This window comes from Cheilinus undulatus, linkage group 22 (genome assembly GCF_018320785.1).
Source record: "Cheilinus undulatus linkage group 22, ASM1832078v1, whole genome shotgun sequence".
NCBI lineage: Eukaryota > Metazoa > Chordata > Actinopteri > Labriformes > Labridae > Cheilinus > Cheilinus undulatus.
The window spans coordinates 32,232,489-32,255,594 of NC_054886.1; the positions used below are offsets into that span (position 1 = coordinate 32,232,489).

Sequence of the window (23,106 nt, forward strand, 5' to 3'; positions counted from 1 at the left end):
GGGAAAAATAATCTGTTGAAGTCAACAAAGTCTGCTCCTTTAGGGCGGAGTGAGTCGTGGTTGTGCTGAGTAAGCCTAGTGTTCTGTCCAGGCAGGTAGTAGTGTTGCCACAAGCCCCTGGTTGTGTTGTGGATGTCCCAAGGACCCAATAACCACCAGCAGTCTCCAGGTGTATAACCAGGATTTGAAAGGCCTGGACAAAAGAGATGCTATCTGCCTTGACCTTGGCTGCTGAGCGACACGTTTATCAACATGTGTTGACTTGACTCTGGAAATGCTGTGTTAGTTTTTCTGTAGATGTAACGAGACACACACCATCCAAAAAGATCACTTTTGTCTCATCAGTCCACAGAAAATCTTCCCAAAAGTTTTGGGGATCATCAGGATGCTTTTAGTCAAATATGAGATGACAAGCCTTGGCGTTCTTTTTAGTCAGCAGTGGTTTTGGCCCTAGGACTTTCCCATGATGCTATCTTTGCCCAGTCTCTGTCTTCTTGTTGAACCATGAACTCTGACCTTAACTAAGTCATGTGGGGCCTGCAGGTCTTAAGATGTTGTTCTGGGTTCTTCTGTGACCTCCAGGATGAGTCATCACTGCGCTCCATTATCAATGGGTTCCAAGTGGGATTGTCCATGGCTTCCCCACCTCTGATTGCCAAGGTGGACCCCAAGTGGGATCTACCTGGGATCCCTAGAGTTGGGCTCTATATGGGTCTAATACGAACTGACCAGATAAGCCCAATCCAAAATCCAGGTAGTCACAGGTGAGGCCACTATAGACAGACCCACCTGGGATCCATACTTGCAGCCTGTATACACCCCCATATGGGGCCCCATGGACATGCTGGTTGGGTCTTGGAGTAATTTTGGCAGGCCAGCCTCTCCTGTTACAAATTCTCTCCATTTGTGGACAATGGCTCTCAGAGTCCTAAGCCTTAAGAATGTCTTTTTAACCCTTTTCAGACTGATAGAAGTCAGGTCTGGGTGTGGCAGCTTTCCAGCTTTCCAAAAGAAGTGAGTCACAACTAATTCAAAATTTACCAATGACTTTTTTTTTTTTTTTTTTTTTTTTTTTTACATAGGGCCAGGTAGGTTTAGAAGGCTTTTCCCTCAATAAATGAAATCATCATTTAAAAAATTACATTTTGTTTTTACTCGTATTATCCTCGTCTAATATCATGGGCAATATAATTTGGCTTTTTTGACCAAAAAAACCCCCAAAAAACTCTGTTGTCAAAATGAACAGATTTCTACAGTCATGTCAATTAAATAAAAACATACTTTAGGTAAAAACATGCGTAAATATTCAACCCCTTTAAAGTGACTGGCCTGATTAAACAGAGGTCCAGACAGGTGGTGCTAGTAGTCTCACTATTAGTGAAATGAGGATCACCTGAGTGCAGTGAATGTGTCTCAGTGACTGTAGTACAAAGACACCTGTGTCTGGAAGGTCCAACTACTGGTTAATCAATATTCCTGGCTACCATTACACTATGAAGACAAAAGAACACTCCAATAAACTCAGAGAAAAGGTTATTGAAAAGTATAAATCAGGGGATGTATACAAGGCTCTGAACATCCCCAAAAATTCAGTTAAATCCATCATCAAGAGATGAGGGAATACGGCACATGTGTAAATCTGCCTAGATCAGACCATCCTCACAAACTGAGAACATTTTCACTTTCTGTGTTAGATTTCAGTTTAGTTTTTATTTTGCAAAAATGCTTCGCGTTAGTTTAGTTTTATTAGTTTTAGTTTTTACGAAAAGATGTTGAGGCTGAGTGAGCATCATGCATTTTTAAAAACACATTCAAACAGGCTACTCTTCACTTATTTTATTCAGGCTACTTAATGATAATGTTTGAATACAACCTCAGACATAAAACTACAATTGTATAAAGTCTTAACCAATCAATTCAGGCAATTTTACACTTTCCAGACTTGGGTGTAGGTGCCAGTCAGTACGGTTGTGTCAAAGACTAAAACTAAGGATATTTTGTCTCTTTTTTAAATTTTATTTTAGTTAGTTTTCTAAGCATACTATACAGTTTTAGGTTTTTTTTTTTTTTTGTAAAGCTTAGTTTTTATTTCGTTTCAGTTAACTATAAAGACTTTTGAATTTTAGTTTTAGTTATTTAGTTAGTTTTAGTTAACTATAAAACCTTGGTAGAGGGTAAAATTTATGCAGCAAAATATAGGGAAATCCCGGAGGAAAATCTTACTCAGTCTGTAAGAGAACTAGCAAGGGAGATTTATTTTCCAGTAAGCCGAACGAGCCGAAGCATACAGAGAAAGCTACACGAAAATAGTTTAAAGACAACAAAGGGTATGTTCTGGAGTGGCTGAGTCAAAACAACCCAAGGGGCATGTGGGAGACTCCGTGGTCAAGTGGAAGAAAGAGGCCAAACACTGCACATCCCCACTGTAAAGCATGGTGGTGGCAGCATCATGCTGTGGGGATGCTTCCCAACAGTCAGCCCTAGAAGGCGGGTAAAATGAATGCTTATGCAGTCACTAATTTTACATTTCGTGATTTTATTCAATTAAAATTACTTTGAAGAAATCTGTTTTCACATTGACATTAGAGTTTTTTATTTTATTATATCCTCCTGAGACCAGAGCTTTTGTTTTTACTGATTTTTTTGTTTCTCCCACTCAGTTAGGATTGGGAATTGATTAGTAAACCTAGACCCAAGCGGCAACCTTTGGTCCTGAAAAATGAAGCCAATGTGGAAGTGCAAAAAATTGCTATACCACGAATGTCCACTTGAGGCTGGCTGCAGGAACACCGGAAGTCCCATCTGGACACATGTTAAACAGCCGGTTTTGACACTAGAAACACCAAACGTGTCTCATTAGCTAGTGTCTTATTGTGCTCCCACTGTACGGGGGGTGAATATTTTTGTACCATGATTGTTTGGATTATATTTAGGATGAAAGCTGATTGGCGCGTCTCATTTGATTGACAGATAGCTCGGTAGGCAGATTTTCCCTTTCTGTCAACCGGAATGCTAGCTAGCAGGCTGATGGGAAGTTGCACTTAGTGGGCGGGCCGTTAGGTTGATCCAAAGTTCGATTGAGACCGTGATTTCAATATGGAAGCCTCCACGGATTGGCTTCAAGAGCCATTTGAGTTCGCCTATTGTAAGCAGATGACTGACATCACACGGGGTTAGTCCAATTCTTTCTACAGTCTATGCCTAGGCCCTGTCTGTGAACAGGAAGTAGTTTTGACCAAAATATGGTGTCTGCATAAGACAAACAGCTTGCAAAATTCCATGAAATTTCAGGAAAATTTTGAAGGAAATTCACTACCTAAATGTCCAATCAAATTTCTAAAACCAAAAAGTAAAATATTTCCAAATACCCCTTAAGAAAATTCCTGAAAATTTTAGGCAAATTCCCTAAAACTGAAAAGCAAATTCCACCAAAAATTTCAAAGCAAAGTCATAGAAATGTACAAATAAATTCTGTTTAAGGTCCATGGAAAAGTTCCCCAAAAATCTCCCAAACATCTTAACAAAGTCCCTAAAAATTTCAGGAAAATTCAGGAGAACTTCAGAGGAAATTAACCAACCAAAGTTTCATTCAAATTCCCAAAACTTTGAAATAATTTCTTAAATTCTCTAACCTTGCAAAACAGATGGATACGCCCGTCTCCTTGTTTTTCACTGGCGAATCCATCTTGCAAAGCTCCCATCTGAACCGTTTGGGCCCTGTTAGAAAGTGACAGGACTAATTAGTAACGAGGGGCAGTACTTTCAGGTGCAGCAGAGTCGTGACGTAAACAAGCAGCAACAAGAGCTGGTGTACTTATAGAGTGGTGCAGTCGTGACGTAATCTTGTAGGCAAACCCGGAAGTTAGCGTAGCATGGGTTCCCTCGTCTTTGAGCCTATGGGATTTTTCAATGGGTTAATAAGCTGTGTCCAATAAAAGTTTATGAAACTTTCACGTTTTATTCATAAAGATAATCTTCATAAACTGATAACATAAGAATCGTATCTGGTTCGTTCTGACTGTCGAAAGAAAAAAGCTAATGTCATGCTATATTGAACTACAACACGGTCAACTGAATTTACGTCATCACAGGCGGATACAACGGAACAGCTCAGCTGCTGCGCTTCGGATGATGACGTACGTAGTCCTTGTTAGCTATCTTTTAGCAACCACCTTTATTAAGACGTAAAAAGATACACAATTCAAAGGTGGGGCAGGTTTCAGATGTATTTTATGTCGTAGGATAAAACGTTAAACTCTCCTGATCTTGGGTTCACCACAGACCTTATTTCAGGCATTTAACCGAAAACGCATTCAAAATTCCCATAGACTTTCAGACGAGGGAACCGGAAGTGCAAAAATGCTAACTCACTTCCGCATTTTAGGACTCATTCCTGCGCCACTCTAGAGGAAGAGATTAGCGTGGATGCTGCTAAAGCGCCAGTTTTATCAGAACTTGACAACATTTCTCTGTTAAAAGAAGAACGAAGAACAGCAGTGAGTTGTTTTCTTTTCAAAAACGACAAAAGTCAAGTACTTACATGTCTATAGTCGCCATGTTTCACGTTATTCCCCAGTAGCTGCGCACACGCAGCTCGATAGCGGCTACGTCACGTGTTTTGTTGCTCTGATTGGCCCGTAGAGTGTGAAAGACAGAACGTTCACCCAATCACACTCCGAGTTTTTTTTTCAAATCCTCTGCTTTTTCTCAAACGTTTCCTTTTGAAGCTTTCCCATATGGATGCATGAAACAAAACCATCTGGCGTGTCAGGTTACAAATTCTCCTGAAAGTACTAAAAATAAAAAAATCAAAGCACCCACCTAGAAAATTCCTAAAAAGGAAAGGAAATTCTGTAGACATCCCAAGCAAATTATCTAAAAAAAAATCTAATAGCAGAGTTTATTCCAAATTTTTAAGGAAAGCCAAAATGTGACCTCATGTGCATGCAGGGTCTCAGGAGGATATTGACCATGACTGATTATAAAATCAATAAAAGTGCCAAACATCCAAGAGGTTTAACATTTTTTGGCACTGTTTTTTTCAGCACTGTAAATACTGTTTTAGCCTACTGTACTAGCCTACAACTACTACCAACACTGTAATTACAGCTGGCTCCCCCTCTGAAAATCTCAGCTGTAATCCTACATGTACAACAAACAACGTCTAACCTCAGGGTAGAGCTTCTACGGTGTCATTTCTGTTCAAACTGCTCATTTCCCGCCACCATGCCTTGTTCTAGGACAGTTTATCAACCGGTACTTAGCTAGTACACCATCATTTACTGTATCTACAGTGATAGGAGGGGAAACCACAGGTTTCTGGTGGAGCTTTTTCACTTTCTGTCCTGCTGGAACAAACCTGAATGTCCCCGTCGGGTTCAGGCGCGGGTATGGGCGCGTGCGCACGGGTTCACTCGTGTCCTGCCCTTGTGCTATGATCCGGCGCGTGGACAGAGACACACTGCATCTCTCACACACTCCAACACACACACACAGAAGGAGAGAGAGAGAGAAAGAGAGAGAGGAGGCGGAAACCTCCATCTGCCCTGCTCGGTGACCGACCCGTCATCCTCGGGCTCGGAGAAGAGACGGATCATCTCCTCAGCGTTTGGTCCTCACCGTGGATGAGGAGACCGGAGGAGAGACCGAGGAGGTGACAAAGGAAGGGGGAAAAAGGAGGGAATTTATCATGGAGAAAATCTATAGTCTATATATAGGCTATGCCCCGGACTGCACCACCACCACCGCCACTGCCGCCGCCACCTGCCCTCCTGGTACCGGTAAGTCACGGAGAAGAGACGGGCTGGGAGGGAACGATGAGTCGGGGAGCGGGGTGATGTCCGGGTATCGATGCTAACTGACCCATAAAAATGACTTCTGAGGTCTTGTGAGGTCGGGTTACCGTTCAGCCATGTTGCAGGAGACCGAGAGGGAGGGAGGAGGGCGCGAGGAGATGGGGGGGTGGGGGGTAACGACTGGGCTCTTGACACCTGCCCTCGTTTCCGGGGAGGAAACAACCTTTTTAAAAATGTCTAATTTAACGGTAGAAGAGAGAGAACACCACCATCCCACTCCGGGAAATGACTTTCTGACTCGGTGTGTCGGGGAGTCTGAGTGCCGTTCAGCCATGTTGCAGGGGGAGGGAGAGATAACTAGCTAACGGCCGGGCTCCGGGGGCTTTGACACCGACCGACACTGAGGGGAAGAGAGGGGGGTTAGGGAAGAACTGGTGCCCGGTCATGTCGCTCCCTGGTGGGATGCGGATGCGGCAGCGCAGCGGTAGCCCGTACCGTGTCGCCTAGAGACGGAGGCAGGAGGCTGAACGAAACGGGGTCGACGGGGGTAGCGAGTGAACCGAGGCGAGGATAAAGCTTTCATTATTTTTACGTAATAAAAATAGCGAATTTATTATATAATTAACACCTTTTTACACCATTATTACACCTAAATACGTACATACTAATTTTTTAATTTTTTTAAATCTATTTTAAACATGACCCTCAAGCTCCTGTACCTGTTTGAATTACTGTAATATTTGTGTTTCAGATTTTTTTTTCAGTTGGCACGTAATAACATAGTGAAGACATTTATTGTATTTTAGTACGTTTTTCTTTTCATTAAAAAAAAATTGTCTCCAAAACTAGTCTACTTCATTAAATTATTTCAATTATTCATCCAGCATTTGATTTTGAAATCTACATATCTTTACACAATTTAATGATTTAAAAAATAAATATATGAAAAATAAGAATTTATTTTTATGTCAAGTGAATTGAATTTATATATTTCAATTCATATTATTATTTATTTAAATTTCGAATATTATTTCGAAATTAAATTCTTTTTAAAATGTACTGTAATAAATATGTTTTTTTATTATTAGAATCTTTGCCCTCAAGTGATCAGTTTGCTAAAAAAAAAATTTAATCCAGAATTTTTTCTTTCAGCACTTATTTACAAGGTTGAGACTTTTATGATATTTAAATTCATTAAAATATATTTTACATCTATGCAACATAGCCCTCAAACTAGTCTCGTTACATTAATTATGGTTATTTTTTTCAAATTTATGTTTGTATCTGACACTTATTTTCACAGTTCAGTCATTTAAAATATAATATAATATTTCACAGCATTACTCTCAACTAGTCTACTTGTTTGAATTATTTTAATTGTTATTTTATTGTATTTGACATCTATTTACACAATTTAATCATCTTATTTAAAAATTATATATTTAGATTAATTTCAATTAATTTTGATTTAATGTATTTTTTTTTCGTAAATTCAGAATTATTATTTGTAATTTAAACTTATTACCATACTTGAAACATTTAAAAAATATTAATTATTTAAAAAATCCTTTAATAGTTGAAACATTGACCTAAAAATGTGTCCACTTGTTTAAATTAGTGGTATTTTTTTATTTGTAATTGACCCCTTTTTCCATAGTTTAATCTCTTACTATATATATATATATATATATATATATATATATATATATATATTATTATTATTATTATTATTATTATTATTATTATTTTACATTTTTCAACATTGCACTTAATCTAGTCTTAGTTTGTAGATGGCGTTTTTTTTTAATTGTCCCATAGTTTTAATTTTTTAAATTAAGAAATGTTTTGGGCATGTAGACATGTTCTTAATACAGATTTTACAATTTTCTGTACTTTTAAATTTTCTTAAATTTTCTCAAATTTTCTAAATTTTTCTTAAATTTTCTTAAAATATTTCAAATGCTTGATTTTTTAAAATCTGATTTCTTAAAATTCATTTATTTGATTTTTTTAATGCACTGATTTTAATTTTCATTTGAATATTCTTAACAAAAATTATGTTATTTTGGGCTTTCTGTTGACAGAAATTAAACTGACATCCTTTTATCACCATTAATTTAAATTGCACAATTCAAACCTATATTTCAAAGTGGTTAGAGGTGTCAAACGTTTCCATAATGTTACCTGATTTTAGTTTGTAAATGGTGAAAAGAATGGGACCTAGGATCGAACCCTGAGGGACCCCGCATGATAGACTGTCGATCGTCTGTAGAGGGAGTGGGATTGTTAAGTTCTTTTTTAAAAAAGAGGTGCGCCAGTTTAGGGTGACACTTCCAACACCAACTCCCCTATCTCTAAATACCAGTAGTCAGATATTTTTACAGATATATTTCCATTTTTAACCCTTGAATGCATTTAGTTTGTATGTGCCCCGTGGTTGATATTTACAGTAATTTTAAAATTTTTGTATATTTTAACTCTGTTTTGATTAATTGTTTGATTTTTTCATTCTTTGATGCATGCTTAGACTTCTTTTTTCAGTTATTGATTTTATCACAATAACCATATATTCCTTTTTATTATAGTATGTATAATTAGAATAATATTCATTTAAATGTATATGTTGTTAGAACATTGTTGATTGTCCTCCTGTAACTATTAGTGTTCAAATATTATTTTTAATCAAATAATGAATTTTTATCCCATAGTTGTTTGTTTATATTTTTGACCCCAGCAGAGTTATATACAGAATATTATGATTGAAGTTTCTCACAGGTGGTTGATGCTGATGTCACAAATATAATATTTTATTTCATCATCCTGGCAGAGCAGAGCTCAGGACCAGCTGATGGCAGGTGGAAGTGGTTATTGATGATTATTGATCATGACTGATGATTGTTCGTTGGCGGGAAGGTCAGGCCAGGAGAGACACAGCAGGGTCTGTTACCATGGCGATAACACAAAATGATTTATCCCCTTATTATTGGGGCCATATGCCTTCAATAATTAATTCATTCACAGATTCACTTTGTTCATCTTTTCTTCTTCTTCTCCCCTCCATCCCCTCCTCCCTTCATCTCCCTTCTCTCTCTCTCTCCGTCCTCTTCTGTCCTCGCTCGCCCTTCATCCTCACTGCTCCTGTCTCTCTCTCCTCTCTCATCCATCTTCTCTCCCCTCTTCCTCCTCCTCTCCCTCCATCCGTCTGCTCTCTCCCTCTCTTTCAGGTCAATGAGAGGCAGCAACAGCTCAGTCCGAACAGAAAATCCTCCCTCCCTGGTTTCTCCTTCACCTCGATCGCCCCTCTTTTCTCTCTCTCTACCATGTTCTCCTCACTTCCATATGTTAACAAACACACTCGTCTTATTTTAGCATCTCTGCCTTCCTCCTCCTCCTCCTCCTCCTCCTTCTCCTTCTCTCTTGCCCTCCTCTCTTCTGAGTTTTGACTCCCTCTCTTTTCTCACACACTGGAAAATGAAGCGTGGGTCGAGTGTGTTGCAGCCTCCCTCTGATGCAGCCAAACGCCACACAAACGCTCACGCAGACACACACTCTGGCGCTGGTGGCGATGCCGGCGCGCTGAGTGTGCCTGACACACATGCTGAGCTCACAGCGGACGCACACGCCACAGGTTCGAGCCCCTTCCCAGCAGCCACTTCTCTCTTTAGCCCTGATGTCAGCAGCAAGATGGCGTCCGACCTCCTCATCAGGCTGTCAGGTACCGCAAATAAAATATTATACAGAGCCTATAAAAAATATTACACTCTTTGGATGTTTTACCCTTTTATTGATTTTATAATTCAAACATGGTCTAAATAATTTGACTTTTTCTCCTTAATGTAAATGTAAATGTAAATTAAATAAAAATCTGTAATGTCAAATAAGTGACAAGTCAAGTTAGTATTTAGTAGAGCCACCTTTAGCTGCAATCACCCTCTACATTTAAAAGCCTTCCAGGGCTGTCTGCTGAGAAGCATCCCCACAGTGTGATGCCACCACCATGCTTTACAGTTGGGATGGTGTGTCCGTGGGGGTGTGTTGTGTTTGTTGTCCAAAAAACTCCATTTTGGCCTCATTAGACCAAAGAACTTTCTTCCTCTTGACCATGGAGTGTCCCACATGCCTTTTGGAGATTTAATTTGAGTTTTCTTCAACAGTAGCTTTCTCTTTGTCACTCTCCCATAAAGCTTTAACTGGTGTCCACATACTTTTGTCCAGTCAGAGTCCAAACATCTTCTCATGCAGAGTTGAGTGCACTTATCAGATGTAATATGAACTCTACTCTAATCTAATCTCACCTAGCTCCAATCAGATCACTCTACCACAGCTCCATTGCATTTTTCTCTATCCATCCTCAGAGGCCACCCAGAAGGCCCAGATGCATCCTGGGAGGAGGGTGGAGGCAGAGCCTCAGAGGCGTGAAGCCCTACCGGAGGCGCGTGGCGGTCAGCAGGACGAGCCGGGCCTCGCCCTCTCACCCGACGGACCTGGGGCAAGTCCTGAGCCGCCATCTCTGTCACACACACCTGACGGCAACACGACCACGGACACGCTGGCGTCCGATATGCTGAGGAAGCTCGCAGGTATGGCTGTCGTGATGTCACAGTTTCCATTCCATGAGTTTTAAATCCACTCAAACTTGGTTATTTAAATTATCAAACAGTAAGAAGGATTTTAAAAAACTACACATACTTCATAAAACAGGTGCAAAAGAGAGGAATAAAACTGTCTAAATAATAAAAAACTTTGGCACACTTCAGTGCTGAAACACTGCCAATGTTTGAGTACTATTTAGACAGTGTGCCAGAGCTTACCTGCAACTTTGGATAACAAAAACAAGAAATTACTAAATATTTAGTGCCAAGAACTTCTATTTTTGTAGCTGTGGTATCATAACAGGTCTTAATGTTTGAATGTACTAGTATGGTGTGAAAGTTTAAAATTCTGGTGTTGTGTTGACTTTTGTTTCCATGAAATTAAAACAGCAGTCAGTTTGTTGTCTTTAAGACCCCAGAACTACTTGGCAAAGTTTATGTTAAACCAGCGTTCACTTTTCCAGTTTCGCCAGTAGACTTCTGCCTTCCTGTGTGGTATCCGGAACACAATGTGCTAATTATTTTCCTTCACTCAAAGAAACATCACCAAAGGACCTGAAAACTTCAACCTTGAAAAAGACGAGTGAGATCAGTTTCTCCTCCATCATTGCTGTTGGCAGAGTTGGTTTCATAAGTCCCACCCTTTCTTGATTTTGATTGGAGGAGGAAATGTCATTGACAAGCACAGTCCTTTCCTAAAGTTTGACAGTTGTAACTGAGAGTGCTGAGAGCGTGGCGGCTAAAAACAGCTGACACCGGGAGCTTTAGTGCTTAGGGTGCTAAAGGTTTTAACACACTGACTCAGACAGTGTAATCCTTGGAACCTTGCACACCAAACTCGATGCATTTATTTTCTATTCAATGCAAAAATTCCTAGTACGTAGTAATTGTCTCATACTTTTGGGGTAAAAAAGGGAATGATTGTGTGGCTCTTTCACCCTGTGAAAAGTAAAAATCAAACACTGGATTTTAAGTTATTTGCACAGGCTTGTGTGTCACGGCACCGTGCCAAGTGAAAGGGAAGGAACGGAAAATTTTCAGTTCAGTCTTTCTTATGTGGATGCAAGTACAAAATTTTTTATCTACAGTCTTGAAATCCAAATTATTATACATTATATCCATTATACATGGAACAGTACGGTGTCTTAAGTGAAGTTTCAGTGCAAGAGTGAGAGAGTGAGAAGGGAGCTGCATCTGCTGCTCTGAATAGTATGGAGCTATTAGTGTTGCAAAACTATTTGCAAATGCGTACAAAGATCTGAAAATGCGTAGCAAATGTGTGCACAAGTCTGCTGCTGTCCATCTGTGTGGTGCCTATAAGGAAGGCAGCCTTGCCTGTGAGCCTGCACTGAGGGCAACAAAACCCAGGGCTTTTACACTTACAGATGAGAGTGCACATTTGCAGATTGTGCACGGTAGAATTGTTGCATAAGTCACGTGTGTTTGACAGCCAATTGAGAGGCAGATTTTAGTTGTAACCGATGGTTTGTGAGTATTTTGACAACTTAAGCAAAGAAAGAAAAAAAAAACTGAACCAAATAAACTAAGTCCAAAATTACAAATTAGTTTGCACATTTGCTGATTTGTGCACACATTTGTGGATCCGTGCATGCATTTGCAAATCTAACTACACATTTGCAGATTTGTGTACAGTTCTTTGTACACATTTGCAGATAGTTTTGCAACAATAATAGCTCCATAGAATAGTCAAGGACCTGTTTAACTCACTTGGCCAAATTAAAAAAAAACCCATAAAAATAAGTAATATTCCACAAAATATTATGACACCAAAGTTTTAAAGTCAGTCAGTTCATGTGCAAACACAATTCTCACAACATAAGATTGTATTTTTTTTTTAACATGCAGAAGTTTCAAACAGACAGTGTGCAAAGGCTTCAAGCATTGAAAGCACTGGAATACACTGGTATTCAAACAAATGGACATAGGCCCTTAAGAACCTGGTTCTCTGTTATTCAAAAGCCAAAATCAAAACATTTGAGCTTATGGGGAGATAAGTTTATGGCCACAAGTGTCAAAAATTTGTCTTCAATTTGTTGTTTTGTTGTTTCTCTTGTCCCTCTCCTCTTCCTGCTTTCCTTCACCTTCTCCCCCTCCTACTAACCCGCTCCAACCCCAGTGCAACTTTGGCACAGATCTGTCAGCATGACTTTGGTTTCTGCTCCAGATTCCTGCCCCGTAAAGGGAAGGTTCATGTAATGGGGCTAAACACTGAAAGTGCTGAGCACATGGTGACTGATGCTGATAAAAGGCCCCAACAGAGAGATTAGACCTGCCCTCTTTCTTTGACTTTGTTTATGATTTGGGCCTTCACAGTCAAAGATTAGATCTTCCCCTGCAATATAAGTTAAGCCAGTTCATCTTGAAATATATACCGTGGCATATTCCTCCCAAATAAGAGAAAAAGTATCGATAGTAGATATCAATAAAGACTTGGATCACCATGGAGTCTCAATAATGGTTTTAATATCAATAAAAAACAATCCCCATCCCTAAGAATTACAATGTTCTTTCTGCAGATTGTCATGTTGAGTTTACAGCCGTCAGATCGTTTGCAAGGTATAAAATTAACACAGATTTTCATCCAATCACAGAGCGTCAGGAAGTAAACGTCCACGCAGTCAGGATCAAAGAAGAAGAAGAGCCGATGGAAGTCGACACACTGGCCGTCCATGATCGACCAATCACTAAAGAGTTGACCTCGCTTCCCCCGATGGTGACCCACCATCACTTCAGCATAAAAACAGAAGACCAGGTCCTCAGTGGGAACAAGATGGACGGGCAGTTACACCCCAGAGCCAAAATGTCTGACCAGTGTCTGCATGGCCTTAAACGAGAGGACACCTTTTACACCGGCTCTAAAACCGCCGACAGCCTCGCCACCGGAGCGAACAGGTTTCAGTTCAGAGTAAAAATGGAGGATCACAACGTCTCTGGAAACAAAGTGGAGGACCAGCTTCTACGTGGAGTCAAAATGGAGGAACGGCTTCTCCTCAAAGCAAAAGTTGCTGAAAAGCCTCCCTCTGCGGTCAAGATAAGCAACAAGTTTCTCTCTGGAGCCAACGTGGAGGACCAGTTTCCTTCAGGAGCCAAGATGGAGAACCAGGTCCTGGTTGGGACCAAAATGGAAACCCTACTCCTTCCTGGAGCTAAGATGGCGGACCATGTTTTCTCAGGAGTAAAGACAGAGGAACAGCTCTTCTTTGGAGCAAAAACAGACGACCAGTTCAACTCTGGAGCCAAGATGGCCGACCAGTGCCTCCGAGCCGTGCTGTGGCAGGACATGTCGGTGAACCTGGCGTCCACGCTGCTACATCAGCTCTCAGGTAACACAAATATACAAACCGACACAAGAAGACAGCTTAAAACAAGGTGATATAACATTATATTACAGCGTGTTTAAAGTAGGGTTAGTAGAATGATGATTAGGTGAAGGCTGCCCCCTATTGGAGACTCCACGACACAGCAAAGCTAAGTAGACAGACCAACCAGTGGTATTTTTATTTATCTAAAACACATGCAATAATAAAACACAAACTATGGTTCACATCTATATCAGCGGATCTCACCACAGGTAATTCTGACAAAGTCAAACACTCATGGAGGCGCCCCCTGGTGGGCAAGAAAAGTTTCCCATGCTGTGCCATACAAACCCAGACTTTACAATAGAAAATAAAAACATATCAGATGTTGAAACTGAGACATTTTATTGTTTTGAGAAAAATATCAGCTCATTTTGAATTTGATGGCCGCAACACATCTCAAAAAGTAGGGACGGGGCATGTTTACCATTGTGTAGCATCCCCCCTTCTTTTAACAACAGCCTGTAAATGTCTGGGAAGTGAGGAGACCAGTTACTGGAATTTTGGGAGAGGAATGTTGTCCCATCTTTGTCTGATGAAGGAGTCTAGCTGCTCAACAGTCCTGGGTCTTCTTTGCTGTAATTTTGCTTTTATGATGCTCAAGATGTTTCCTTTTGGTGAAAGGTCTGGACTGCAGGCAGGCCAGTTCAGCACCCAGACTCTTCTATTGTGAAGCCATGTTGTTGTGATGGATATGGTATGTGGTTAAGCATTGTCTTGCCGAAATAGTCAAGGCCTTTCCTGACAGAGAAGTTGTCTGGATGGGAGCATATGTTGCTCTAAAACCTCTTTCTACTTTTCAGCATTGATAGTTCCTTTCTAGATGTGTAAGCTGTCCACGCCATAGACACTAATGCAACCCCATACCATCAGAGATGCAGGCTTTAGTGCTGAGCCAGGAGAACAAGCTGGATGCTCCCTCTCCTCTCTAGTGTGCAGGACAAGGTGTCCATCGTTTCTGAGAAGAATTTCAAATTTTGATTCATGTGGCCACAGAACAGTTTTCCATTTTTCCTCAGTTCATTTTAAATGAGCTTTGGTCCAGAGAAGACTGCTGCATTTCTGGATCGTGTTCACATGTGGTTTCTTCCTTGCATTTGTGAATGATACGGCCAACTGCGTTGACAGGAAATGATTTCTGGAAGAGTTCCCTAGCCCATCCATGATTTCCAGTATAGAATCATGCCTGTTTTTTAATGCAGGGGCTCCTGAGGGCTCCAAAATCCCCATTATCCAATACTGACCCTTCAGTCTTGTCCCTTGCTCACAAAGATTTCTTCTGATTCTCTGAATCTTTTCATGATATTATAGACTGTGGATGGAGGGAGATTCAAAGTCTTCACAGTTTTACATTGAGGAACATTCCTCTGAATTTGCTCCACAATTTTCAGACTCAGTTTTTCACAGATTGGTGAACCTCTGTCCATCTTTACTTCTAAGAGACTCTGCCTGTCTTAAATGCCCCGTATATACCCAGTCATATTGCTGACCTGTTGCCAATTATCCTAATTAGTTGCAAACTGCTGCCCCAGCTGTTTTTCATTAGTACCACTTACTTTTCCAGCCTTTTGCTGCCCTGTCCCTACTTTTTTGAGATGTGTTGCTGCAATCAAATTCAAAATGTCTCAGTTTCGACATCAGATATGTCGTTTATGTTCTACTGTAAATAAAATACGGGTTTATGAGATTTGAAACTAACCAATATTTTACACAGTGCCCCAACTTTTGGGGAATTTGGGATGTTATATGATTAACTAAGCTTGCTTTTTAACACTGAGCACACTTAGCACTTATATATTAAACTGTCCTTAATTTTGTAGACTTCATCCTGGCAGCGGTATGAGGAGAATGTAAACACCACTGAAGCTCAGTCCTAGCTTTAATTGTCTTATTTTGGCAGTTTAAGTCATGTCCCTGTGCAGTCTAAGGGTCCAAAATAACAAAATCTTACAATATAAACAAATATTTCTGTTTCCTGCAGTTGTCAGGTGGTGTTAACGTGCATAGTTTTAAAGGAGATGGAATATATGAAATGCGTGGTGCTGTAGCTCCGTGTAGTGGTCAGTGCTAGCTGTTATAAGGTTTTCATGGCTCCAGGCCTCGGTGTGGTCATGTGACTGACAGCTGAAGCAGCTAAAGAATGCAACAGAGCATCTTTAGTCATAAATGACAGCAGAATGGTGAGAAGATAGAGATGTGTCGTCCTTATTCATATGAAGTCAGTGATGCTTCTATCATGCTATGAATCATTTCTAGGAATAGTTTTGGTGCAAATTTGAGACATCAGTGAAAAAATGTTGATAGATCTAAGAGTCCACCTGTTTTTTTCTAACCTGTGTTTCTGCAGAGCGGGTCAGTAAATCCAACAACCGTCTGGTTGAGAGGATGACTCCCCCCCTCAGGAGCAGGTGACGTCTTCCTTCATATCCTTCGTCAGTGATGCTTCAACCTCTGACCTGCCCGCTCTAAACTCTAAACTATACGTTATTTCTGTCTCCCTTTAGTCCTGTTGTAAGGATGAATGTGGATCCACTCCGCTCCTCTCCTCTCCTGATCTCACAGGAACCTCCGCATGGTAATGAAATACGCGCACAAAACGACACCCAGATCCAGTAGGTGTAGCGTGAGCACCTAAATAAACAGCGTGACAGTGTTTAGATGAAAACACAGCAGCACTCGGAGAGGAGTCAGCTGCTCCTGCTCTGCTTGAGGAGGCGTAGATCTCTGAATGTTGATCAGTGTCTCTGGGGAGAGTTACTGTGATCACACTCTGAGTCAGAGCCGATCGCTGATCTGTTCTCAGAGAAACGTACGATAATGATGCTGACAGGAACTGAAGGTCACTGATCCAGTTAAAGAGCAGATGATGATGCTGTGCTAATGCTGGGAACAGCAGCTGTGTTCGAGCTTGGAACACTTCCTTTCTTGGATTTGATCAATTATTTCACCTAAAACTCTGAAAAAATGCAATGTTCACATAGGTTTCAATAATTCTCCCCTGTAATTGCCTCAATAGCGCCACCTTTCATGCTTTTAAGAAACACTGTCGAAAGGCAGTTTTACTTAGATTTATGAAATTTGGCGTGTAGATGCAGCTTGGAGAGATCTACAAAAAACCCACTGAGACCATGTTTCTATCTCCAGCAGGAAGTCTGCAGTTTTGAATTAATTAGCCAAAATTGGGGCGTTTTGAACCATTTCCAGGATTCATACTCGATCTACCTAGTCTGAGGGATTTCATCCGATCATCTTGTACTTTGGCACAGAGCTAGGAGAGGGATTGATGATAAAAAACTCTTTGGGATTATTACATTAATATTAAGGCGTGGCTGTGGCAAGCTCCTGAATTTGCATATTGTTTAACAAACAGGAAGTAGTTTATTACTCAGCTGTGCGTAGTCCAGTGGGACTCAAACTTCCTGTGTTTATGAAAGGTCCATACCTGCTCACAGTCATGTGCTTAGTTTAAGCATACATCATAGCGCCTCCCTGTGGTGACAGGAAATGTCAAGGGTTCGCGGTGCAGGCTGCTGTTTCAAGACAATCCAAAGAATCTGAAATAGGAATGGACAATAAATCAAGCAATATGGCCAGCTGAAATTAACAAATCGCACAAGTTGCGATATTTCTTTATCTGAAATCTGCCAAAATACCAGTTTAATTCAGCAGAGACTTTACGCACATCATTCAAACATTCGAGTGTCAATTTTTTTGGAATGGTACAAAAATCCTCCTTTTTCGTGTTTTATGAATGTGACAGAAAAATGAAAATCCCCTTCACAAAAAGCATTGATATCAAATTTGCAACATGAGCAAAAATTATCGTTCTGCCCGAGTTCATTCTGTCTAATACTGAAGCTTAGTGCTAGTTTATGGAAGTCACACCCCTAGCCGTGATCAGCTGATACCAATTATTGTCTCCCAGCTCCTTGCCATATATTTGCCATGTTTTTGTCACTTTTTGCCATGTTTTTGTCACTTTTTTGCCATATTTTTGTCATATATTTGCCATGTTTTTGCCTCTTTTTGCCACATATTTGCCATATTTTTGTCACTTTTTGCCATATTTTTGCCACTTTTTGCCATGTTTATGTTACTTTTTGCCATATTTTTGCCATATATTTGCCATATTTTTGCCTCTTTTTGCCACATTTCTGTCACTTACTGACATATTTTTCTATATTTTTACTGCTTTCTGATATATTTTTACCACTTTCTGCCATCTCTTTGCCATATTTTTGCCACTTTTTGCCATATTTTGTAACTCTTTGCCACATTTCTGTCACTTTTGCCATATATTTGCCATATTTTTGCCACTCTATGCCACATTGCTGTCTCTTTTTGCCATATTTTGTAACTCTTTGCCACATGTCTGTCACTTTTGCCATATATTCGCCATATTTCCTCCACTCTTTGCCATATTTTTGCTACTTTTATTCCTCTTTTTGTCACTTTTTGCCATATTTTTGCCACTCTTTGCCATGTTTTCACCACTTTTTACCATGTTTTTGTAACTTTTTGCCAATTTTTTTCACCTTTTGCCATATATTTGCCATATTTTTGTCACTTTGCCATATTTTTGCCACTTTTTTGCCTCATTTTAGAACTTTTTTGCCATTTTTTTGCCACCCTTTGCCATGTTTTTACCACTTTTTACAATGTTTTTGTAACTTTATGACACTTTTTTTTTTTTACCTTTTGCCATATTGCTGTCTCTTTTTGCCTTTTTTTGGTCACTCTGCCATACAGCAGCTTATAGATCTTCAGAAAATCACAGCTCTTTATTTGGTTAGGCGGTGTATTTAAATATGATGTACTTCTCACTAATTGCTGCTTGAATCAATGCTGATGCATCACACTGCTGCTGCTGGAAGCTTTATCTCCTCCACCCAAGCCTCCTCCTTTATAGCTTAAAGCTTGCTCCACCCTTATTCAGATTCATGCTACTATGGATTCATTTATTCTGAAATATTGTCATTGTATTAGGTACACATTTTCATAAATGTATCAATCCGTATGGAGGTTTCTAACCATGTGCTCCCTGGAATCAGACGGGTTTGTCATTATTATTGTTTGCCACGGTAGCACATGGCAGCCCTGGCATCTGAAGCACACACACAACACACCTTCTAGATAATTCTCCCTCTGAACAGGAGGCAGAGATGCTCCACAGACGCCATAGTCAGTCGTTTCACTTCCTCTTGTCACAGCCCTAAAAAGCACCATCAACACACCAGATTTTACAATCACAATAACTAATTAGATGTGTTATTTAAACTGGATTGCAGCGTGTTCATGTTAAAGGTAATCTACTGGAACATTGAATCAGCTGTACTCTCATGGCTGCTGTAGCACAATGATCAATGATGATTATTGTGTTGCAGAAAAAGGCTGAATTCATTAAATCTGTGCCGTCATCTGTTTGAACCTGATTTCAGTTTGTTCCATTAGGGTCTTTTAAATTTTCCCTCAGGTGACTGTACATCCTGCTCTGACGTTCCTAAATGAACACCTTTCCTGAATATGCGAAGGGTTTTAAAATGCTCTTTTAACTAGTTTTATTATGTTTAATGATGTATTTACTGTTATGGATTTATGCCTCGCCCCTTTGGATTAATTCTAAAGATTATGCTGAGTGAACATACTGAGCACAAACACAGTCACACAGAAGTGTGTGAGTAATAACCTCCAGAGGGACGCATCATTAGAAGATTTCTCAGCATACAGAAGAAAAAACATGGAGGCAGAAGATTCATGTCATGAATTTCAGAACAGAAAAACAAAAATCTATCTTTTTTTTTCTCCTCACAGAAACCAAAACCAGCCTCAGCAGAGATCAAACCACAGGTTGCTCTTACTTCTACAGGTAAACATTTATACTGCTGGAATTTTAAAGATCCTGTCTGACAAACGAGACTCTGGGCCTCAAAGCCTTGTCTTAGTTTTAGCCTGAACTTCAATAGCATCAAACAGGAAATAATACTCTAGTCCACTAATGTCTTTGTAGTGTACACAGTAGTGTAGCTTAGATAGCTTGAAATCTTATCAGACATCTGTGATGAAGTGTAAAACAGTTTATTCCATGGAAACTTCTGACTGCAGCAGAAGTGCTGAATGGGCTAATGCTAACACTAGCAAACACTGGTGTCATGGTTTGACCTCCTGAGATCCTGCATGCACATATGAGGACATTACAGTCTGGCTTTCCTACATAGTCATAATTTATACTTTCATAATTTTAGACATAATTCACTGGAATGTCCAATGAAGTTTAAATAATTCACTGGGATTACTGGGAGAATTAGCTATGACATTTTCAGGAATTTTCATGGATAGTTTTGGGAATATAACCTGGAAATTCTCATTTATTTTCATGGGAATATTTTTGAGAGCTTTATTGGAATTTTTGTAGTATTTCATAGGAATTTTTGAGGGAGTTTGGAAATTTGTCAGCATTTTTCTGGAAGTTTTTTGTGGAATTTGCTGTGAAATTTTGGAACATTTGCATGAAAAACTAGCAAATTCCACACATTTTTGTGTAAATTTGAATCTATTTGTAAAATTTGTGGATTGTATTTGATTTTTTGGGGGGAGAGAATTTGCTTTGAAATTGTTAGGTACTGTCTAGGAACCTTGGAAACTTATTTTTAATTTTGGGAACTTGATTGGAAACAGGGAGGCGGGTGTTCTTTGAGAGTTCTAGAATTTTGTGGAAATTTCAGGGATTTTGTTTGAACATTTGGGGGAATTATCCATCATTTTCATGTAGCCTTGGGGAACATTTTTTTAGAATAAATTTTTGAAATTTTCAAGAGTTTTCATGGAAATTTTGGAATTTATATCAGGTAAATATGTGCATGAAAATTTAGGGCATTTTTTTGGGAATGTTTTGGGGAAGTTAAGAGAACTTTTCTAGCGCTTTTGTGTAAATTTTGGAAAATGTTTTCACATTTTGGGTTTTTTTAGATTTTGGTTTTTTTTATTTTGTGTGTGTGTGTGTGTGGGGGGGGGGGGGGGGGGGTCTTTTAAATTTTACAGGTATTCTCCAGGAAACTTGTAAAAAAAAAAAAATTTAATTTGGGGAATTTGATTGGGAATTGGGGGGTGGGGGGCTTTGAGTTTTCTAGAATTACAGAGAATTTGTTTGACGTTTCGGGGAATTTTCCATCATTTTCATGGAACTTTGGGAATATATTTGTATGTTTAGGGAATTAACTTTATTAATTTACTAAGAATTTAAAGGGATTTTTTAAATCAGCATTTTAGAAGGAATTTTTTAAGGAAATCTCAATTAAAATTTAGGCTTGATGATAAAGTTTCACTGAAACATTTGAGGAATATTCAAAGAATAAAGAATTTTTGGGGAAATTTGGGGATTTAACAATTTTTCACAGAAAGTTTAAGTAGTTTCTTTGAAATTTTGTAGAATTTTTGGTTGACACTGGACACCTTTTTTTTAAAAACGACTTCCTGTTCAAAAGCAAGGCTGAGCTTTTAAACTTATCAGATTCCAAATAAGAGGAATTGAAAAAACCTAAAGCTTAGGTCTCAGGAGGTTAAAAATGTGACCTTTTTTATTATTGTCTTCTTAGTGATGAGAACAGCGAGAGTACGAACAAATGTGCTAAACTAAAAAGTCAAGTAAAAATATCTCAGATGTTGTACGTTTGTGAGTTGATGTGATTGGTTCCTTTAAAACTCAGACTGAAACGCTCCCTCCATTGCCTCCAGGTGTCACGTTTGTGGGTTCGAGACGGACAAGTGCCCGCTCTTCCAGAGTCACATGACCGAACATCGCCAATGGGAGCAGGGCTCCTTCTCGCTGCATTGCTGCATGTGTGACCACGCGACCAATCAGGAGTCAGAGATGAGGGCTCACGTCAACACGCACATACACGGGAACACGGAGGCCAGCAGAGAGATGAGGTGAGCTTAGTGAGCTGTGTTTGAGTTCAGATTTGATATTTGAGGATTCAAATATTCAGACAAGATAATTGGCTGGAGTTTGGGGTTTGCAATCAAACCAATCATGGATTTGGATTTGGGGCAATAAAGTTGACCAACTTTATAGGAATGTTGGTGCTTGGGGGTGATAAGTACAATGCAACCACCTGTCAGTCAAATTAACCACACCCTTAATTGTGCAAAATTATTTGTTACTATTAAGCTTTATATTTAAAAAAAATACTAACAAGTTAGAAAAAAATATATAAGAAAAAAAATCTATGTTTTATCATGAGACCTAAAGGGAGGTGACTCCTTCCTGCATTCAGCCTCCAGTGGAGGCTGGAGGAACTGCAGTCGTCCTCTCTTCAGTCTTAACAGTGGAGGTTTTTCTGGCTGTGTTTCTGAGCCTCCTGTCTGTGTGGTATTAACCCGTCCTTCCCCTCCTGACTCCCAGATGCCCCGTCACACCTCCCGCCGCCACCCCCGGCATCACTCTGTCAGTTTCCAAGGCAACCCAGCCGGAGAATAGCACCTCGGAGCATCGCTGCCGCATCTGCCAGAGGTCGTTTCCAGGGCAACAGGAGCTGCTGGTTCACTTCCAGGGTCATCGCCAAGGCAACCAGTACCGGTGCGACCGGTGCGGCCACCTGACGCGGACAGCCAACAAGCTGGTGGAGCATGTGCGCGTGCACACGGGCGAGCGCCCGTTCACCTGCGAGCTGTGCCCGTACAGCGCCAAGAGACGGGACAGTCTGAGGCTACACTGCAAGGTCAAACACCCCGCAGACGTGCACACGCACCGCTCCTACGTGCACGGAGACAATCAGCGAGCGCACAAACACCTGCAGCGGCTGCACACGCCGCCACACACTCTCACTGCTGCTCCCTCCTCCTCCTCCTCGCTTCCTGCTCTTCATCCCTCGCTCTCTGACCGCGCAGGGTGGAGGGATCTGTCTCCTCTCCTCCCCATCACCACGCTCATTACTCTGAAACCACGCTCTCCTTCATCCTCCGCCTCCTCCTCTTCGTCTTCCTCTAACAAACACTCCTTCCTCCATTACCTTGGCTTGACCACGTCTTTGTAGAAGCTTCTTTCATCCTTTCTTTGTGATTTTTCTCTCCTTCTTCTTCCTCCCTTCCTCTTCCTCCTCTTCTTCTTTTTCCTCCCCTCTCCTTTCCTCTATCATCCTCTCCTCTTTTTCTCTTTGTCCTCTACTTTTTTCTTTCTTTCTTTCTTTCTTACTTTCACTTTCTCCTCTTGACTCTCTTTTCTTCTCTTTCATTCTCATCAGTTCCTTGTCTCCTTACCTGGTGTCTCCTTTCTCCTCCTCTCCTTCTTCTCCCCTTTCCTTCCTTTGTTTCCTCTTTGCCCCTTTTAGTGATTTTCTCCTC

The 23,106-nt window shown here is 40.3% G+C and overlaps 1 protein-coding gene across 2 annotated transcripts; it reads left to right on the forward strand.

Annotated features, from left to right (window-relative positions):
- Nucleotides 1–5,606: 5,606 nt before the first annotated feature.
- LOC121504895 lies at nt 5,607–22,869 on the forward strand. Of its 2 annotated transcripts, none has more exons than XM_041779988.1 (9): nt 5,607–5,780; nt 9,020–9,510; nt 10,151–10,375; nt 13,000–13,731; nt 16,115–16,175; nt 16,272–16,342; nt 19,579–19,633; nt 21,499–21,693; nt 22,169–22,869. In XM_041779988.1, exons 2-9 carry the CDS (start codon nt 9,267–9,269, stop codon nt 22,797–22,799), a joined length of 2,214 nt encoding a protein of 737 aa, XP_041635922.1. In that variant the 5' UTR covers nt 5,607–5,780; nt 9,020–9,266; the 3' UTR covers nt 22,800–22,869. The 2 variants fall into 2 exon arrangements, with proteins under 2 accessions (XP_041635922.1, XP_041635923.1); XM_041779989.1 differs by lacking the exon at nt 5,607–5,780 and adding an exon at nt 8,693–8,733.
- Nucleotides 22,870–23,106: the final 237 nt, after the last annotated feature.

Coding starts and splice junctions, on each gene's coding strand:
- LOC121504895 (XM_041779988.1), top strand. CDS start 9,267: ATGAAGCGTGGGTCGAGTGTGTTGCAGCCTCCCTCTGATGCAGCCAAA. Junction 10,376..12,999: donor TATGCTGAGGAAGCTCGCAG/GTATGGCTGTCG, acceptor ATCCAATCACAG/AGCGTCAGGAAGTAAACGTC. Junction 19,634..21,498: donor GGTTGCTCTTACTTCTACAG/GTAAACATTTAT, acceptor CATTGCCTCCAG/GTGTCACGTTTGTGGGTTCG.